We start from the raw sequence: 21,028 nt of genomic DNA, 5'->3' as shown, positions 1-21,028 counted from the left end.
TCAGGATTATTAGTCCAACGACATCTGCCTCCTTGTCTTACTCACGGTGGAAGTTGTAGCGGTAAGAGTTAGATCTTCCTTCAGGCAGAGACCTGAAAAAGAATTAATATGAGCCAATCTAAGTATTTTTCTGAAATAATTTATGAATAGTTTGCTTACCTTTATAAGAATGTCTCTTGGGATTTTGTGGTTGGGAGCCACATCACAAACTGAAATGGTCAGACATGCCTCACATATTAGAAGTTTTGTCGCATTTTATTTTGAATATATCTATAAGTGGAATAATGCAGATTCAAAATTGTCCTTCGCTCCTTGTGGTTGAAGCAGAATTATTTTGGCTTGGTGTTGAGAGAAAAACAATCTGCAGAGCTATCGGGAGATATTTCACTCCCACGGAGACCATGTAAAGATTTGTAGTCTACTTGATAAAAACAGCTCTGGAGATAGCCTGTAACATGCCTGACCCTTATTCAAAATGTCAACTTTCATCTCAGAGTAAAGGGCCTCAGAAATCTATTTATTTATTAATGGATTTGGTCTGGGTGGAAATTCGCAGGTCATAAACTGTGTGCTACCTGGTTCGTCAGATCTTCTGCCTATTCAGTAATGCTCTGGTTTTTTATGGAGGTGGTTGAGGGAAGCTCTTGCATATGTTCTCATGAGGCTTGATGTCAGAAATGGGGGTGGGACTGGTGGGATGCTATTCTTGCTAATCCCATCTCAAGTGTCCCCAACTACAAAGAGGTTGAAGTGGAACCCCTCCACCCCAGCACCATTTCAGGCCAGTTTGAACCCAATCATAGTGGTTTCTTGTACTCAGAAAGGGGCCTTCTTACAAAAGCCTAATTTTTATTATTTCATGGCCTCTTCAGTTGACCCTTCTAGCTCTGCCCTCAAGTAGCTGCACAGCACTTAATTTTCCAGTTCTTTTACCCTTCTGCATCGCCAACCTAGTCAGTGTGCCATCTTTGATGGAATTGGCACAAGTAGCCACCAACATTTCCTGCATAAAACGATGATGTCACTTCAGGGGGAGGGATGGAGTCAGTAGATAGGAAACGGAGTTTGCGGCATGGACTGAAAGCAATGGCTTCAGCCTTCCCAATATTTAATTGGAGGAAATGTCCACTCATCTAGTACTGAATGTCAGATAAGCAGTCTGATAATTTAGTAATAGTGGAGGAGTCAAGCGAGGCGGAACTGAGGTAGAGCTGGGCGTCGTCAGCATAAAGGGGAAAACTAACGCTCAGATTTTGGATGTTGCTGAGGGGCAGCATGTAGATGAGAAATAGGAGGGGGTCAAAGATAGATCCTTGGGGGACATCAGGGCCAGGATTTTCCCGTCGGCGGGCAGGGGGCGGGGCCTCATTTAAATTTTGAGGTAGGTGGGGGCTCAGCAAAATCAGCTGTGCGCCCGCCAACCTGTCAATGTCCAATTGAGGCCATTGACAGAGTCATTTAAGTAATTAATGGATCTTCTCATCCAACCTTAAGGCTGGTGGGCAGGCCAGGAGCCCTGGCGGGCATTAGAAAAAGCATGAAACCTCATCCAGGGGCGGGATGAGGTTTCACGTAGGTTTTCAAAAAATTTAATTAAGGTGTTTTTAAAAGTTATGGACATGTCACATGAGGGAACATGTCAGGGAATTTTTTTTTCTCTATCCTTAATATTAAGTGTACAGCCAATCTCCCTGAGGCAGCACTTAGCCTCAGGGAGATCTGTGCGCTCTTTCACATGCATGCGCAAAAGAGCACACTCTCAGCTCAGGGAATTCCCCCCCCCCCACGCCTGCATATGGAGCGCATAGCGCTTCCGTGCAGACGTCACGCTGGGCGGGCCTTAATTGGCCCGTCAACGTAAAACGGGGCGCCCCCAATCGGACGTGCCGATCGGAAGCGCGCCTCTGCGCGCCCACTCTTCAACTCCCCCACCCCACCCCCCCCAACGGGGAGAAAATTCTGCCCCAGATGTAATGTTGTAGGAGTGAGAAGCGAATTTGCAGGCGATTCTCTGGCTACTGTTAGATGGATAAGAATGGAACCAGCCGAGTGCAGTCACACCCAGCTGGACGACAATTGAGAGGCTGTAGTTAAAGGCTGTAGATGAGTACTGACAGATAGAAGAGAAAGTTTACCTTTGTCACAGTCACAAGGGATGTCTTTGATAAGAGCTGTTTCAGTACTGTGGCAGGGGCAGAAACCTGATTAGAAGGATTCAAACGTGAAGTTCTGGGAAAGATGGGCAAAGATTTGGGAGGTAACAACACTTTGATGAACTTTGGAGAGGAACGGGAGGCTGGAGATATGGTAGTTTGCAAGGAAGGTGGGGTCATGGGGATTTTTTTGTGGAAAGGGGTGAATGAAGAGACAGAATCATTAACAATATTGGTTATCATGACAATCTGGAGGGGATTTGTGTGGTTTAGTGGAAATAGGGTCAACGGAGAAAGAGGTCAGTCCCATGGACAAGATGAGCTCGGAGCAGGCATGAATGGAGATAGGAGAGAAACTAGAGAAAGATGCAAGTTCAAGGCTACGTCAGAGGGGTACTTTAGAGGAAGATTGGCCTGGTAGGCTAGTGGAGCACAGTGACGTAATAGAGGCAGCTGATCAGATGGTCTTGATCTTAATGACAAGTCAAAAGCTCCTCACACTTATTGCTAGATATGAGAGCGGAGGGGGACAAATTTAAATTTGTCTTTTAACTCAATCCCATCTATTAGATGATAGTAGCAGTTAAGGGGGTTATCTTTGCATTCCAGAATGATCCGGGAATAGCTAGTAGCTTTAGCAGACAAGAGCAGGGCCTGATAACGTTTTATGTGTTCCTGTCCAATCTGGCAGTGGATGGTTAAACCAGTTGTTTTCCGTATCCTTTCACATCTGTGTCCCTTGGATTAAAGGGAGCACAAAGATCATCAGAGCATTGGAAGCCCTGCTCTGCCATTGTTACGCCCATCCTTACTATGACAATTAGATTGCTTTATATAACCTCCCTTTTTACAACCATGTAACCTGTCCAGTGCCCAAATGATGTTGCCTATAATCATGTTAAATTAACTTTTCAAATGCATGATGTATGAGTTTGCACTGAAGAATATTTTAAAGGGAGACTTCTTGTTTCATGTTTATCACTTGTAACAATCTTAACTACATGACTATTAAAAGGACATGAAGTTGATCTTTGCAATAAGCCTACCATAGAAAACTCAAACAATTCTACAGAAAGTGGAAGTTCTCCCTCAAGACTTTAGCTCCCTGTGTTTTTGCTGTATGAAAGAGCAAAGAAGAGCTGTAAGGAGGTGGGCAGGGAGTTATCATTTGCATAATGTTTTAATGAGTAATCAGTTAAATGATTTTGGGAAAAAGATCATTAGATTCTCAATTTAAGCACTTAGGGGCATTGTATTATATTAAAATTGTTGTTTAGAACAGTTTATGTAACATGCCATGTATTTTCTGTAATGCAATTGTCTTACTTGGGTTCCCATGTGGTATTCAGAATCCTATCAGCAATTCAGAGTCATGGCCGTCTGTTTTGAGAGTTCAGATCACCGAGTCCTGCAACAGATGGGACAAGGTCATGTTCACTGTTAATTTTGTAGGTGTTCATAGGAATCACGCAGTCACTGAGTTTGGGGTTGGTCATCACATCTTATTAAGGCAAAAGAGTCATGAGACGGACTGATAGGCACAAATCTTCTGGTCTCCGGATTACAAGAGACTGGATACGCGTCGGGACCCACGGACGTCCTGATGCAAGGAATTCTGTGCGAAGTGCCCGGGAAGTTTCAACTTCTGATAGGCAATTCCCTTGCTTTCCAGGACCTTCCGCGAATGTCTCTGACTCTGAGCTCGAGTCAGACAGTTCCGATGTACTTACCTGGATAGTTACCCAGGAAATGTTAGACATGAAAAATCCTAGTCTAACTCCTTGGTTACTATGCAACTGACCCCCGCCCTTCAACTTACTGAGCACCTCACATGACTAACCCCCCAACTAATTTCCCAAACCAACTTGACTAACCCCCCTCCATTCACCAGACTATCCACTCTACCCCTCACCCACCAATGCCCTCACCCACGTGCCACCCTACTCACCTACCCCCTCACCCACCTGCCACCCTACTCGCCTACCCCCTCACCCGCCTGCCTCCCTACTCGCCTACCCCCTCACCCACCTGCCTCCCTACTCACCTACTGCCTCTCCCACCTGTCACCCTACTCACCTACCCCTCACTCACCAGTCACCCTACTCACCTACCGCCTCTCCCACCTGCCACCCTACTCACCTACCTCTCACTCACCAGCCACCCTACTCACCTACCCCCTCACCCACCTGCCACACTACTCACCTACCCCCTCACCCACCTGCCACCCTACTCACCTACCGCCTCTCCCACCTGCCACCCTACTCGCCTACCGCCTCACCCGCCTGCCACCCTACTCGCCTACCCCCTCACCCGCCTGCCACCCTACTCGCCTACCCCTCACCCACCTGCCACCCTACTCGCCTACCCCCTCACCCACCTGCCACCCTACTCGCCTACCGCCTCACCCACCTGCCACCCTACTCGCCTACCCCCTCACCCACCTGCCACCCTACTCGCCTACCGCCTCACCCACCTGCCACACTACTCGCCTACCGCCTCACCCACCTGCCACACTACTCGCCTACCGCCTCACTCACCTGCCACACTACTCGCCTACCGCCTCACTCACCTGCCACACTACTCGCCTACCGCCTCACCCCCCTGCCACCCTACTCGCCTACCGCCTCTCCCGCCTGCCACCCTACTCGCCTACCGCCTCTCCCACCTGCCACCCTACTCGCCTACCCCCTCACCCGCCTGCCACACTTCTCGCCTACCCCCTCACCCGCCTGCCACCCTACTCGCCTACCCCCTCACCCGCCTGCCACCCTACTCGCCTACCCCCTCACCCGCCTGCCACCCTACTCGCCTACCGCCTCACCCACCTGCCACATTACTCACCTGCCGCCTCACCCACTTATCCACTTATGTCACCCACAGACCCATCCTACCACCTTACCCATTCATTCACTCACCCACTCTCCCATTCACTAACATTCAAACTGGACCTTTAAACTTACTATACAGCAACTAAAAAGGGGCTATGTCCTGTCTTTCCCCCAACTCCACTCTGCTGTGACAGAGCTCTCCAAGGGTCACTGCATTTCTGGGAAAGCCAGGCTCCGAAGACCCAGCAAGAAATGCAGAGCAACATCGAGTCGCGGGTAAGTTCGAGCAGAGCGGCAATCTGATGATCTTGCCAATCCTTGGAAGATCTGGGTCATGATGTACAGGGTGGTGTAGGCTCTACGATCCCACGCAGAGTTTCTTCCTGAGATTGATTCCTGGGATGAGAGGGCTGACTCTGAGGAGAGATGGAGTACAATGGGTCTGTTATAGACAGGAGAGAGAGAGAGAGAGAGAGACAGTCAAACTGCATTGTATTCCTCTTACCACCTGTCCTCAAGCAGAAGGAATTTGGAATTAATTTTTAAAGAATAGGCGGTGGCATGTTTTCCCAATCCCTTGTGTTTTTTTTGTGATCCATTTTACTAATAATCCACAGCAAGCTCGAGATAGGATTAACTCAGAAGATTAGTTTATTTTCCACTTTCAAAACCCACAAAAGGATTGTTCGCAATGTCCCACTCTGCACATTCACACAGTAAAGGGGGAAATAGCAAAAAGGAGGGTTATTGTACAAGGACTGCAAAAAAATGAATATTAGTTCACATTAATTCCAGTGTCCAAAGTCAGAGTCCAATGAGAAATTCTTTCATGTAGGCATTCAAAGTTCAGCTGAGGAGTGTTGATCCCACAAGGTGAAGTAGATATGCTGAGGTTGAGTCGGTTCTGTAGGTGATGGTATGAGATCTCCCAGCAGAGCCAGGCAAGATGAGCAAGTTGTGGTTCTGTCTGGAAGAGCCTGCTTCTTGGCTCACCAGTTCAATGTTAAAACAGCTGACTGACTGTGAGACCCAAAGCTGCAATGTCAAAACTATTCACAGAGGCTTGGGTCATGTGACATGGACTAATTATGGGCTCCTGGCCAGGATTCCATTGTTCCTCCTTGGCAGAGAGATTAATTGGTTACTAGCACCTCTTCCAGTATAATGAGTTTCGAGCTTTCTCTTTTGTGATAGTTCAGGATGGGGGAACCAGTTTATCTGTGCATTCTCTGTTTTCATTGATTACATGGGGTTTGTACAATGAAATGTGAAATTCAAGAAGCTGAAAAAAATTATTTTGTTCTCAACGGCTGGGGATAACGCTCAGGCAGAGGGCCAACTTGTGATCAGGTGACTTGTAGCAGTCATCTTAATTTTCTTTGTTCAGCAGAAAATGTGCAGTTTTAAAAAAAACTAGCAATAAGGATAAAGTTTTGAATATAGGGTATTGGGTTTCTTTTCAGCTGTAGGAACCCAACAGGCCTTTATTCTCTGGAGTTTAGAAGAATGAAAGGTGATCTCCTTAAAATGTATAAAATTCTTAGAGGGCTTGATAGATTAATGCTGAAAGGCTGTTTTCCCTGGCTGGAGAGTCCAGAAAAATTGTTTTGGTGAGAAGTTGAAAACAGGGTACTAAATGGTTGCTGTGCTAAAATGCACTGCTTGAAAATCTAGCTTTAGCAAGTAATTTTGTTTCTAAATCAGACACCTGCTGGTTTAACACTCAAGTGCTGATAGACACAAGTTTACCAGAACAGTATGTATGGCTCCACTCACCTACTTCCACTGAAGGTGTGGAGCGTGATGCTGACACACAGTGGCTCAGGGGCATAAGAACATAAGAAATAGGAACAGGAGTAGACCATTTGGCCCCTCGAGCCTGCTCCGTCATTCAATAAGGTCATGTGTTTTGGTTTCCACATTCCCATCTAACCCCGATAACCTATGATTCCCTTGCCCAACAAGAATCTATCTACCTCTGCCATAAAAATATTCAATGACCCCGCCTCCACCACCTCCTGAGGCAGAGAATTCCAAAGTCGCACGACCCTCTGAAAGAAAAAAATTCTCCTCATCTCTAAGAGTGAGAGGGCACACAGATTCTTGCTGTGACACAGGAGATCCTGGTGGAGGATGTCCAGAGCAGTCCATCTCACTCTCCTGTTCCTCTCTCCTGTTCCTCTGCCTGGCCTCATATTGCCCTCCCATTCCTCTTGCAGACTGTGGGAGACCCATTAGAAAATAGTGGTTGCTAGGCATTCCCTTTTTCCTGGTGATAATGAAGCAACACAGCACTCACTTTTTTTTTTTAGGTGAAATCTCAGATAATTTTCAGAATAAATGTTGATAATGTGTTGGTGAAGTCTTGATAATAAGTGTCCCAGAAAGCTTCCTGGTGTGTTTCAAAAGTCTGCTTCAAACCTCCAGCAGCAAGTAAGCAGTAAAATGTGATATACTTTTAAATAGTGCCTGAAGTTCTTAGTGATGACGATTACTCCTGTTCAGCTGGTCACAGCTAGGAGGCTGTTAATGGAGTATTACCCACAAATCCCGTGGGTAATTTAATGAGCATTAGCAGGCATTTTAATTGTCGATCAGGTCCTTAATGATCCTCCAGGTAGCTGACCCTGGCATGTGCTTCAACTCTTTTACCAAGGTGGTGCCTTGCACTAAAATTGGGCTAAACCCATTTTGCAGCTTAAGATCCCAACTTAACTGGCCACCTGTTTACTCTCTAGCACCTAAATTATTTGGGCAAAATTGGCCCCTTGAAGTAGGGCGTCAAAATCTCAAGATGAAGCATCAGCCATTTTGGACTAAGGTGAGGATAAATTTCTTCACTCGGAGGATTATGAATCTTTGGAATCCTCTAGCCCGGACGTGATGCTCATTCATTGACTATTATTCAAGACTAAGATCAATAGATTTTTATGCATTGAGGAAATCAAGGAGGCAAAAAGGGCAGGAAAGTGCAGTTGATGTAAAAATTCAGCTAGAGTTGATGTAAATGTTCAGCCCTGATCTTTTCGAATGACCAAACAGTATCGCGAGGCCGTATAGCTGTTGCTCCTATTTTTTATCTTATGTTCTTATGACAATGCACCAAAGAACACCAAAGGGATTTGTTTCAACATAGCCACTATAATACACATTTACTACTCCATAACTTGTGTTTGTTTTCATCTGTTGCTTGACAGTATGCCATGAAAAAGAACTGAGGAATCTTGCTTCTAGACTGAAAGACTGGTTCGGGGCCCTTCATGCTGATGCCAACCAAGACATAAGACTTAAATCAATCGAGCAATCAGAGCAGACCAGTAAGTAAACCTCTTGGCAGGAGTTATGAACAGCTAAAAGTAACTTGCTAACAAAGGAAAACAGGCGCTGTTCAATAGTTTCATAGTCAATCAAAATATTTTTGCATTTATAAAAGAATTTTGAAGTTTTGTACTTGGAATCAAGGATTCCCCCCAACCTTTTTGCTATAACTATCAGCAGAAGAGTTTCACACAAAAGAGGCTTATGATCCATTCACACTCCAAGTTTAGTGTTGCAACAAAGTGTTTTTGGCTTTCTGTAGTGTAAATCAACTGTGAAAGCATGAGCAGACTCCAAAGTGAAATGGAATAAGACTTTCTCTTCCAAGCCCAGACACTAGATTCAAGCTGTATTAACAGTATTGTGCTGGATTTTACAGTCCCCCACTGCTGCGTTTAAAGACAAGGAAGGCCTTTTAAAATGCAGCATGTGGCTTTCCCACCAGCCCCCAATCTGTCTCCGTTTTACAGAACGCATTGGAAGCAACGGGTGGCCTACCCACCCTTGGGCCTATTGAGGCCTTAAGTGGTCAATTAATGGCCATGTAAGCGCCTTGTCCGGTGGCAGGGAATGTCTATGCCAAGCAAGTAGTCCAGCAGCTTTTACTGGCTAGGCTGGTGTCAGGCAAGGGGGCAACCTCCTTTGGGGATCCCCTGTGCCCATCAGAGGCAGCCCCCTGGTCACACTTCCACCTTTACCCTTGCCCCCTGGCCTCTTAAACCTTGCCCCTACCCACTACACCCCCCCCCCCACCCCTCAACCCAGTGCTGGGCTGGCCAGCCAAGCCCCATTGACACCCCAGACTTACCTTCAGTCCAGCCTCCATCATCTCTTCTTCAGGGACTGCCTGTAGTCCCTGCAGTGGCCACCAGTGGAACCTAGTACTGCTGAGATGACAAAGCTGCCAGCCAATCAGATTGGCCAGCAGCTCTCGAAGGCAGGACAGCACCCTGAGCCAATTAATGCCCCATTGAGTATAAAATGGCTGTGGGGGAGCCGGTTTTCTCATGGTTGGGCTTTGGTTGACCTTTTAATTGAGAGGGGCAGGGAGCATGGTGGCCCGTAAAATCCAGCCCAGAACTACAGAGTAGGAATGAAACAAAACCTTTTTAAACAATATTACACTAGCACGATATATGCACCCTTACTGTTACTTTTCCAGTGACCCCATAATTCTGTACCTCATGCTAATATCAATTTTTCCCCAGTAGCATAATTTTTTTAAATTAGTTTTGGCAGAAAGAAAGAGTGATGTTAAGAACAGGGGCAGAAATACAAATAGGCAAGTTATACCCTGGTAGAGATTGAATCCAACCCAGATGTTTGAATTAATGTTTTCAATCTCTAATGGTTGCATTTTCCGAAATGAAATAAGCTTGTGTGGCATCAACCCAGGTTCTAGTGGACCTATGGTACAATTAAACTAGCCATCTCACTTAGATAGGATTATTGGAATGGGAATAGAATATTCCTTCTGAGCTGCTGGGGGTTCTTTGAGGCCCAGTTTAAGGCACATTGTTTGAATAGATCATTCCTGTAGTACTTGCCTATTCTACAACTGACCTATGAACATCCCTTGCTTATAAAATATAAAAGTGCTCCATTTGCCATCTTTTTCTTTTTTAAAAAATGTATTCATTAATGGGATATGGGCTTCATTGGCTGGGCCAGCATTTATTGCCCATCCCTAGTTGCCCTTGAGAAGGTGGTGGTGAGCTGCCTTCTTGAACCACTGCAGTCCATGTGGTGTAGGTACACCCACAGTGCTGTTAGGGAGGGAGTTCCAGGATCTTGACCCAGCGACAATGAAGGAATGGCAATATATTTCCAAGTCAGAATGGGGAACTTCCAGGTGGTGGTCTTCCCATCTATCTGCTGCCCTTGTCCTTCTAGATGGTAGTGGTCATGGGTTTGGAAGGTGCTGTCGAAGGAGCCTTGCTAAATTCCTGCATGTATATCTTGTAGATGGTACACACTGCTGCTATTAAGCATCAGTGGTGGAGGGAGTAAATGTTTGTGGATGGGCTGCCAATCAAGTGGGCTGCTTTGTCCTGGATGGTGTCAAGCTTCTCGACATCCATCACAATTCTGAACACAAAAGTCACCAAAAAATAAAATTTAACTTTGGCTTCACAACATCTGTAAAACATCACAGTAGATTATCCAAGGGTGGAGTTACCACTGAACAAAAACTGGACAGCTGGCATGGAAAGCATGCCAACCAGATGCCCAGTTGCTCCACCGGGAAGTGTGGTCCAGTCTGAGGACAAGCCTTGATAGTACCGGGAATACTCAACAAGTCAGGCAGCATCTGTGGAGAAAAACAAAGTTAACATTTCAGCTCTCTCTATTTCTCTCCATAGATGCTGCCAGACCTACTGAGTATTTCCAGCCTTTTCAGTTTTTATTTCAGACTACCAATATCCGCAGTACTTTTGCTTTTTGTCTCAAAAGTATTGAGATTTTGGATTCTGGCTGGAAATCAAGGGCTCTGGGGAAGGCCATAAACTGTGTGCTGGAGAAAGGAAGGCTCACAGGGTTGGTGGGGGGTGAGGGGGGGCTTCCCTGTGCAGAAGGGAAGTGAGCTGGAGCCTGAAGGAACATGCCTGCTATTCCCAGGATCCTCTTTGGCTGGATGGCTACCTGAGATGATCATGAGTATCCAGGGTGTACACTCTGCACAGCTCCACTCGAACTTTTAGTCAGTTCAACGTCCGTCACAAGATTCTGATCACCATTTTAAGTGGGCTGACCACCTGACTCACACCGACAATAACAATGGATCATCGCCCCTCATTTTCAGGTGCTACTATCCCCTTTCCAGCAGACCCATTTTGTGTAAGGAATTTCCCTGTGATTTCCTGCGATTAGTTGCCCTGCATTAAAAGCAAGAAGAGAAATGACTTCATGAATATTGTTTAGTAGCAGACTAGAATTTTGGAACTCTGCTGAAAACCATGATTTTCCAGAGCCTCACTGGATGCTAGAACAAGTTGCTAAATCAAGCATGGAACACCACATGGCCAATTAACAATGTCTGGTGAAGGAGAGGAAGCCAGGCAATGCATCCACCAAGTCATACATGTTGGACCTCTGTGGCCCAGATTTTTGCAGATGCTAAAACCATCATTGTTCACCATCATGTAGCTGCATTTGGAGTCCTCATATACGCAGAATAATGCGGAGATCCAGAAGTTGCTGTCAGTAAGTCTATGCTTCTCCAGAGAGTGCATTGTTGAAGTTCACCCAGTCTTTAATCAATTGGAAATCATTGAGCTGGTGAGAACTTCCACTGAACATTCTTTGTCTCACTGTAAAAACCCTTGAAAAGGATACACCTTATTGAATGAGGTGTAACTTGTTTTTAAACTGCATGCTAAATTCAGAATTTCTGCTGAACACCCTCAATAACCCTTAAAAACTAATTTTATATTTGTGAAATTTCATATTTCTCTATATGATACAAAAATTCCACATTTTTTAAATTTAAGGTCTTTATTATTATTTTATAATCTCTTAATCCAATTATAATCATTGATTTTTTTGGCTGCACCAAGCATGTTTCAGTGAGAATGTCCAGAATTATTTACTGAACACCCTGAGTGGATATGGACTCCTGCTGAGTGTCCTTCCCCCCCATGCCTCTCCTCCTCCTCCCTATTCTAGCAGCTTGCTCTAGCATCTTCTGTGTGGCCTCTGCTCATTCTCCCAGTCAATCTGTATTCCAAAGGGAATGGCTAATAATTCACCAATGTTTGTCAACAACTGGTTTGTGCCCACAAACCTTGAAGTCAGGGCAGACTGCTTCAGCACCTGCCAAGCCACTCGCTGTGTACTCGAGCAACTTTTAAAAAAACTCTAGAAAGCACATAACACTTGTACAATCACGACAACAGCCAGTAGAAATCAATCAGTAACTAATCTGAAAGCAGTTGATGATCACTTTGAACAGTACTGGTAGAGGGTGCTTCCTTCTGCTGCACATACGAACGTATGAATTAGGAGCAGGAGGAAGCCACTCAGCCCCTTGAGCCTGCTCCGCCATTCAATAAGATCAAGGCTGATCTGTGTAACCTCAACTCCACATTCCCATCTATCCCCGATAACCTTTCACTCCCCTTGTTAATCAAGACCCTATCCACATCTGCCTTAAAAATTATTAAAAGATCCTGCTTCACCGTCTTTTGAGGTAGAGAGTTCCAAAGGCTCATGACCCTCAGAAAAAATTTCTCCTCATCTCTGTCTTAAATGAGTGATTCCTTTTTTAAACAGTGACCCCTAGTTCTAGATTATCCCAAAAGAGGAAACTTCCTCTCCACATCCAACCTGTCAAGACCCCTCAGGATCTTAAAGGTTTCGATCAAGCTGCCTCTTACTCTTCTAAACTCTAGACACAAGCCTAACCTGTCCAACCTTTCCTCATAAAACAACCAGCCCATTCCTGATATTAGCCTAGCAAACCTTCTCTGAACTGCTTCTAACTTCTTTCCTTAATTAAGGTGACTAATACTCTACACAGTATGGTCTCACCAGTGCCTTCTACAACAGAAGAATAACCTCCCTACTTTTGTAATCAATTCTCCTCACAAAAAACAATAACATTCTATTAGTTTTCCTAATTACTTGCTGTACCTGCATACCAGCCTTGTGATTTATGCACTAGGACACCCAGATACCTCTGAAACTCAGCGCTCCACAATCTCCCACCATTTAGATAATAAGCTTTTTTATTCGTCCTGTCAAAATGGACAATTTCACATTTGCCCACACTATACCCCATTTGCCAGATCTTTGCCCACTCAATTAACCTATGTCCCTTTGTAGCCTCCTTATGTCCCCTTCACAATTTACTTTCCTACCTATCTTTGTGTTGTCAGCAAATTTAGCACCTTACCTTTGGTTCCTTCATCCAAGTCATTTATACAAGTTGTAAAAAGTTGAGGCCCCAGCACTAATCCCTGTGGCACACCACTCGTCACATCCTGCCAACCAGAAAAAGACCCATTTATGCCAACACTCTACTTCCTGTTAGCAAGCCAATCTTTTATCCATGCCAACATGTTACCCCCTACACCATGAGCTTTTATTTTCTGCAATAACCTTTGATGTTCAGCTGTGCATGATTAAGAAACAGTGTTAAATAGTGGTTCAAGCTTCAAAGTAGCAATGTTGTCTTCAAATGAATGTTACTCAGTGACGTCAAGAGCTGCCTACTCTGTGTACTTCCAGCAGAAGTTCCCTCCTGGAGGCTAACGCCTTCACCAATATAGCGTCTGGCATGAACATACACCAAAAGCGTGTATGAACTACAGATGCCATTTTGAACCTCTAAGGCCACTCAATGCTTAAAAAACAGGCACTGCATATCCAAATTCTGTGCCCCTCTTTTGTTAGTGATGGTTGAAGGATAAATGTTGCCCAAGACAACCGGAAAATTCCCTGCTCTCACTTTTATAGTGTCATGGAAACTTGTCCATAATCTCAGGTGGACAAATAAGGGGTTGCTTTAGCATCTGATTCAAAGTAGTACCAGCCACAGTGCCCATGTCAAATATAGGGCTGGTACCCAAATATGCTTTACTTAGTCTCGGTGTATTGTAATGTAGCCCTGATGAGTGGAGATGGGAGTTCCAGTCTCTGAATACTGTGTTGATACCCACCGGGATACTCACACCTGATGAGAATGAAGTGGTGAACTCCCATTGTATCTAATGGTATTTAATGACTCTAGGGGTGATGGAAAAAAGTGCAGTGGATACTGGGAAGCTGTGAACGTTCTTAGTGTCTAGAGCCCCAATAAATCTTAATCCAACTCTCATTCCAGGCACCTGATCTTATGAAGATCCTATAGAAAGTGAAGGAGAATATGAATAATAATGATGTCAGTAAAATTTGACTTGTGTTGTGTGCAGTGCTGCTCTAATGTAAAGTTTGTCAAATGAAAGAAGGAAATGAATAATAACAAATAATAGGAGGGTACTTGCTGTATTCTGGTATCAAGTTTCCAAGCTCACAGAATCAGAATTGTTACAGCTGAGAAGGAGGCCATTCAGCCACGTGTCTGCATCGGCTCTGAAAATGAGCAATTCCCTTAGTACCATTCTCCCACCTTCTCCCCTTAACCCTGCACATTCTCCCTTTTCAGATAAGTATGTTCCCCTTTTTCAGGCTTTGAATGAACCTGCATCCACCACAATCTCAGGCAGCGCATTCCAGACCTTAACCACTCGGTGCGAGAAAAGTGTTTTTTCCTCGTATTAGTTTTGCTTCTTTTGCCAATTACTCTAAATCTATGCCCTTTCATTCTTGATGTCCTCATGAGTGGGAACAGTTTGTCCATATATATTCTGTCCAGACCCCTCATGATTTTGAACTCTATCAAATCTCCTTTTAGCCTTCTTTACTCCAAGGAAAACATTCCTAACTTTTCCAATCCATCTTCATTGGGCTTATATTCTCTGGAGTTCAGAAGAATAAGAGGCAATCTCATTGAAACCTACAAAATTCTGAAGGAGCTTTATAGGGTAGATCCTGAGAGATCTTTTTCGCTGGTCAGGGAGTCTAAAACACGGGGACACAGTCTCAGGATAAGGTGCTGACTATTTAGGACTGAGATAAGGAGATGTTTCTGCACTCAAATGGCTGTGAATCTTTGGAACCTCAGGTCGTTGAATACTTTTAAGGCTCTGATAGACAGATTTTTGGTCTCTTAGGGAATTGAGGAATATGGGGAGTGGATGGGAAAATGCGGTTGAAGCCTAAGTTCAGCCATGATCATAGTGAATGATGGAGCAGGCTCGATGGGCCACTTGGTCTACTCCTGCTCCAATTGTACTCATAAGAACACAAGAAATAGAATTTCCTTATCCCTGGAGCCAGATTTTTTTCTGCAGTCTCATCCTTCCTGAAGTGCGGCACCCAGAACTGGACGCAATACTCCAGCTGAGGCCAAACTAACGTCTTATTCATGTTCCATATAATCTTGCTCTTGTAATCCATGCTCCATTAATAAAGCCTAACATACTGTACACTTCATTAACTGCACTCTCAACCTGTCCGGCAATTTATGCACATATAGACCCAACTCCCTGCTTCTGCACCCCCTTTAGAATTGTACCCTATTTTATACTGTCTATCCGTGTTCTTTTGAACCATTTCACATTTCTCTGCAGTGAACTTCATCTGCCACTTGCCCACCCACTCCAACAACTTGTCTACGTCCTTTTGAAGTTCTACACAATCGTCCTCACAGTTCACAGTGATTCCAAGTTTCAAATCATCTGCCAAACTTTGAAATTGTGCCCTGTACACCAAGGTCTAGGTCATTAATATATATCAGGAAAAGCAAGCATCCCAACACTTACCCCGGAAACTCCACTACAAACTTTCCTTCAGCCTGAAAAACATCCATTAACCACTACTCTCTGGGCAGAATCATGCCAGATTTGCACTAAGTGCGGTAACGGCCAGGCAAACGTTTTACCCGTCAGCTGCAATGGTGGCTTTTCAGGCCGTATCGTCCCAATCCCATCTCATTAATCATGCATTCTCAGGAAACATGCCTTTTGATTGCAGGCGGGCTCCGATTCGCCCGCCACACCGTCACCTCGCCACTTCATCACGGCGGACGCCATATTTAAAGTGCAGCTACGTGCACAACTTGCAGTGCTTCTAGCCCAGGACTGCTGCAAAGAAAACAAGGCCCCAAAAGGCAAGAAGACTGCAGCCCCCTGGTTTAGTGATATGTCCGTTGAGTGCCTTTTTGATGCCGTGAGACCCACCGTGATGTCCTCTACCACTGCTCTGACCGCAAGAGGGGCAGCAATAGTATCAACCAGGCTTGGGAGGCGGTGGCCAGCATCAACATCCTGCAAAAAAGGACAGCCACCCAGTGCCGCAAGAGGATTGATGATGATCTCCATTCCGCCAGGTTAAGTCACTCTTCACATCACTCTCGACTCACACACTCATAAACCCATTACACATTCACAGGGATCTCATTCACTGTCAGTTCAAGGGACATCACTGTTCACTCTCTCACACACGCCTTCATTGTCCTCATCCAATCCATGGGACCACTCACCATCTGCACACGCCAGGCATACTTATCATCTGGCCTGGCAGGCATCCTGCTTACACTCTCTGTAATCATGCAGGACAAGCTGGCACACAACAAGAGGGAGAGGTCGCAGACTGGTGGAGGAATGCTTGACATCAAGGTCCTCACAGACTTTGAAAACCAAGCCATTAAGCTGGCTGCTAAAGATTGGACCGTTCCTGTACTGACAATGAGGTCAGCGGTGCTTTATCAAGCGAGGATCCAGCAGAGCAACATCCATCAGACAACCATGCCATGAGTGATGTGTCCTCTTTCATAGGCCACTGCCCTAAACTAATTATCTCTCCTTACTTTCACAGGCACATCTGGGAAACAGCCGACAGAGTCCACGTCCCAGAGCCTCCAAACAAGCTCCGAAGAAACCTCTGAAGAATCTGAAGGCACCTTCATTGAGGACCCATCACAGCGCTCACCCACACCCTCCACCAGCACAGAGACACACACCTCCGTGGGACCTAGCTTTAGAGTAGCCTTGGGATCAAAATCTGGTGAGCACATCACACTGTCTGATCTACAGCAGGCGGAGGCAGGGAGTTCGCAGGTCTCTGGCACTCGGAGGACTGCCAAAGGCCAGAAATCTGCTGAGTCCGAGTCAGATGACGAGCCTCTGGACTCAGTCATGTCACAGTTGCTGGAGCTGCAAAGGCAAGCTCGGGAATATCAGGAGGGATGTTCGCTGCACTCCTCAGGTTACAAAGCACGATGGAGGGGACTGTGCCTTCAGCCTGAGGTGATAGCTTCAGCATGCCAACACAGTGAGGTCAACACTGGGAGGATGGCGGCTGCCATGGAGACCTTGGTCCAGGACATCGGTCCTGCACTGCTATGCAGGCTGAACTCCATCGCTGATGCCATAGTTGGCCTCCAGCAGTGTCAATGCAAGAGGGATGTAGGACAGCTCAATCTCATTTCAGCTTCCCCTTCTCAAGTAGTCAGTCAGGGGACCCCGGGCACACATAGGGAGGAGGATCAGCAGGTGCACACTCCAGGGCCATCTACCCAGGTGACTCTGGGGATGTCCAGCCCATCTGAATCTCTTCCCATGACCCCAGCAGCTCCAGGTCCACAGGCCAAGGAGAGAGCCACTGCCACACAGCAGGACCCTGAAAGCAGTTCAGGTCCATCCAGGTCTCGTCCCTCCTGAGAACGCCTGTCAAGGTCATCACAGACCAGGCATAGCAGTCAGCAAGTTGCCTCCACCTCTGCTGTGGATGTCAGGGGATCACCAAGACTTGGTGGCAGGGTTAGGAAGGTTAAGAAGATGTAATCGCACAGCCTCGACACAGGTGTTAATGACTTGTATGTAATGTTCAGTATTGTAAATAAACTCCCAAGAATATCTCCCTTTTTCTGATGAGCAATGTTTGTGTCACTCAGGTGTGAAACCTTGGTTCCTGCACAAGATAAAAGGTAAGTGTCTCAGTCCAGGGCCTCTTCCTTGTGCTTTGTGCAGCCTTCATACCAAAGTGATGGTCTGGCTTCACACTCACTGGACATGTTACTGATGCCTGCACCTCGATGATGCTTGTCATTGCTGCCAGAATGTCGTGCGCATGTGTCAGAGTTCCGTCACTCTGTGTGCTATCACCACCTTTTGAGCTGGAGCTGGCCCCCATCTCTTCAACATCTGTGACCAGTGATGCTGTGCTCCTGAAGGGGTCAGTTGCTGAAGGCAGACAAAGGATCAGGTGCATTTAAAGTTTCATGGCTGCGTCTCTATGACATGACCCTGATCACAGAGCGCAAGTGAGCTGCCCTGGGCCAGACAGGAGTCAGACATTCACAGAGGCAATGTGAAGATCTATGGAGTGTCCACACTGCATGTGGTCAACATCCTCCTGGGAGCAACTATTAGGGCCTCCGCTGCATCTCCATAACAGGAGCCTCATCACAGAGGGCTGCCATCAGCCAGACTGCAGTCAAACGTTCACGGATGCAATGTGAGGATCTATGGTGTCGCCTCAATGCACTTCATCATCCTCCATGAATCTAGCAGCTATGAGGGCCTCCTGAGCATGCCTGCCTTGGCTGGCCAGTGTGAGGACCTCATCACCAGCATCCTCGCCTTTGAGGACCTCCTCACCTCTGTCGACGTCTTTCTCATTGAAGGAGACATCCAGCTCCTCCTCAGCCAGCTCCTCTCCCTGTTGCAGTGCCAGGTTGTAAAGGGCGTAGCAGATGACGACAATGCATGACACCCTCTGTGGACTGTATTGCAGGGCACCACCAGACCGGTCCAGGCACCGGAACTGCATTTTCAGCATCCCGATGGTTTGCTCCACCAAGTTGCGAATTGCATCATGAGCCTCATGATGCTCTGCTGCAGTCTGAGGCCGCCGCATGGGTTTTGTCAGCCACGTCCTCTGTGGGTAGTCCTTGTCCCCGAGGAGCCAGCCCTGCAGCTCTGTGGACCCTGGAAGACGTAACTGATCTGAGACCAACTGAAAATGGGTTCGTGGACATTCCCTGGGAACCGTGTGCAGACCTGTAGGATGCATTTGAGGTGTTCGCACACCAGCTGCACATTCAGCAAGTGGCAGCCCTTGTAGTTGACATAGATCTCTGTTGCAACAAGCGGTCAACTGAGCGCCACATGAGTGCAGTCAACGGCACCTGCATCTGTGGGAAACCTGAGATCTGGGCAAACCCCAGCACTCTTGCATCCTGGCTCATCTGGCCCCTGGCGAAATGCACAAAGTTGTGTGCCTTTGCAAAGATGGCATCTGTGGCCTCATGGATGCATTTGTGGGTGGAGGCTTGTGATATCCCTCAGAGGTCACCTGTGAAGCCCTGAAAGGTGCCACTTGTGTAAAAGTTGAGCGCTGCGGTCACTTCCATGGCCACTGGCAGTGGATGCCCTCCATGTCCCTCTGGCACCAAATCCTGCAGCGGCTGGCAGATGTGACTGACCAGTTCCCTGGACATGTGCAGTCTTCGGCAACACTGGTTCTTGGTCACCTGTAGGAATGAAAGGCGGTGTCTATAGACCCTAGGTCTAGCTTGGCTCCAACCAGCAGCATCTCGCTGTGGCTCTTCAGCGGTGTGTGCAGGAGCCCCAGCCACCCCTTCCTCAGGGTGCTGCTTCTCCCTCTGCCCAGCCAGGCACCTTGATCATTCTCTTCTCCTTCGTCTCCACTCTCTGTAAGTCATGAGGTATACAGCTAGGTCACCAGGCTCCATGCTCCTGATGTACTCTTCTGCAGGATGAAAGAGAGAGACGTGTGGGTTAGCATGGGTATTCTAATAACCTCTCCTCTTGGTTAAATCTAAAGGCCCCTTAATGCATCCCAAGGAGTGCTGGCCCAGAGATTAGTTCACTGCACGGCTGCACAGGACCCCACCCAACTCCGCCGCACTCCACCTAACCAATTGGTGGCAGCTTTGCCCACTGGACTCTATGCTGTGCTCTCAGCTCAGGTGCAGGCATTCTCCTAACCTGCACTGCAAGGCTGCATTAGTTTGAACCATGAGGGAGACTGGTCCAAACCTGAGTGATGACATTGCAAGGGGCTGTGAGCGCCTCCACCAGTGACTGCTCCATGGCCAGCTCTCACAAGGAGATTGTACAACTTGCCTAGTCGTCCAATTGTTCTGCAGTCCACTCAAAAGCTCATTACTGTGCAGTCTGTGCCTGAGGAGTGAAAAGATCTGGAGCACTTGGTGGCACTTTCATGCCTCAGTGTTGCTTGAATGAGAAGATAAGCTAGAGGCCCGACTCCACACATGTCAATGTGGCTGCGCCTGAACTGTCTCAGCTGCGGAGGAATGGTCACTTTATACGAGGTTTCCCTAATGCATGGCCACTTCCCTCCACCCCCAAACCCCGCACATGCTTGTGCACCACCATCAACCCCAGTGCAGCCTCCACCCTCCCCCCTGCCCCGAATTCGCCTCAATCACAGCACAGCCCTTGTCCCAGCTTTACACTATCAGCCAGCCGGGAAAAAGCAACTTCCCTGCGCCCTCACCTGAATGCGTGTTGCCTCAACCTTGAAGTCCAACGGGGGACCCTCTCGAGCGCTGCACAACGTCACTGTGCCTCACCTCTTGAGTTTCCCTCAAAGTGCATCTTGCAGGCATATGCCTTTATATATGTTGTTATTCTGCAGGCCGACGTGCTCAGATGATCCAGCATGGGGGGGATGATTCTGGCAAGCTGGGCTTATAATGATATGCAGATTTATTACAGTGAAGCTCCCTCAGTTGGATGGCGAGAAATGCGGCCCAACATTGATAGTCAGAGTGGACGATCGCAAATTGGTTTCAGGATGCGTGAAACAAGATTTTTTTGCCTTCCCATTATATTGTCCACTCACGCCTGCCATGACGCCCAATGCCAGCGGGCAATGAAAATTCCGCCCTCTGTTTCCTGTCACTCAGCCAATTTAGTATCCATATTGCTACTGTCGCTTTTATTCCATGAGCTATAAATTTTGCTCATAAATCTGTTGTGTATTAAATGACTTTTGGAAGTCCATGTACATTACATCAGCTGCATTGCCCTCATCAACCATCTCTGTTGCTTCTTCAAACAAAAAACAGCAAGTTACTTAAACAGGATTTTTCCCTTAAGAAATCCATGCTGGCTTTCCTTAATTAACCCACATTTG

General features: G+C 46.7%; 1 protein-coding gene across 1 annotated transcript in view; it reads left to right on the top strand.

Annotated features, from left to right (window-relative positions):
• The window catches only part of spock1 (SPARC (osteonectin), cwcv and kazal like domains proteoglycan 1), a 561,184-nt gene that overhangs the window by 525,773 nt on the left and 14,383 nt on the right, over positions 1–21,028 (top strand). The window contains exon 8 of the mRNA XM_078550892.1: positions 8,179–8,298. Coding sequence (XP_078407018.1) covers positions 8,179–8,298 — 120 coding nt within the window. The remainder of the gene's footprint in view (positions 1–8,178; positions 8,299–21,028) is intronic.

The sequence above is a fragment of the Cetorhinus maximus genome, chromosome 10 (genome assembly GCF_964194155.1).
Source record: "Cetorhinus maximus chromosome 10, sCetMax3.hap1.1, whole genome shotgun sequence".
Classification (NCBI taxonomy): domain Eukaryota; kingdom Metazoa; phylum Chordata; class Chondrichthyes; order Lamniformes; family Cetorhinidae; genus Cetorhinus; species Cetorhinus maximus.
This window is presented reverse-complemented; position numbering and strand designations above follow the sequence as displayed.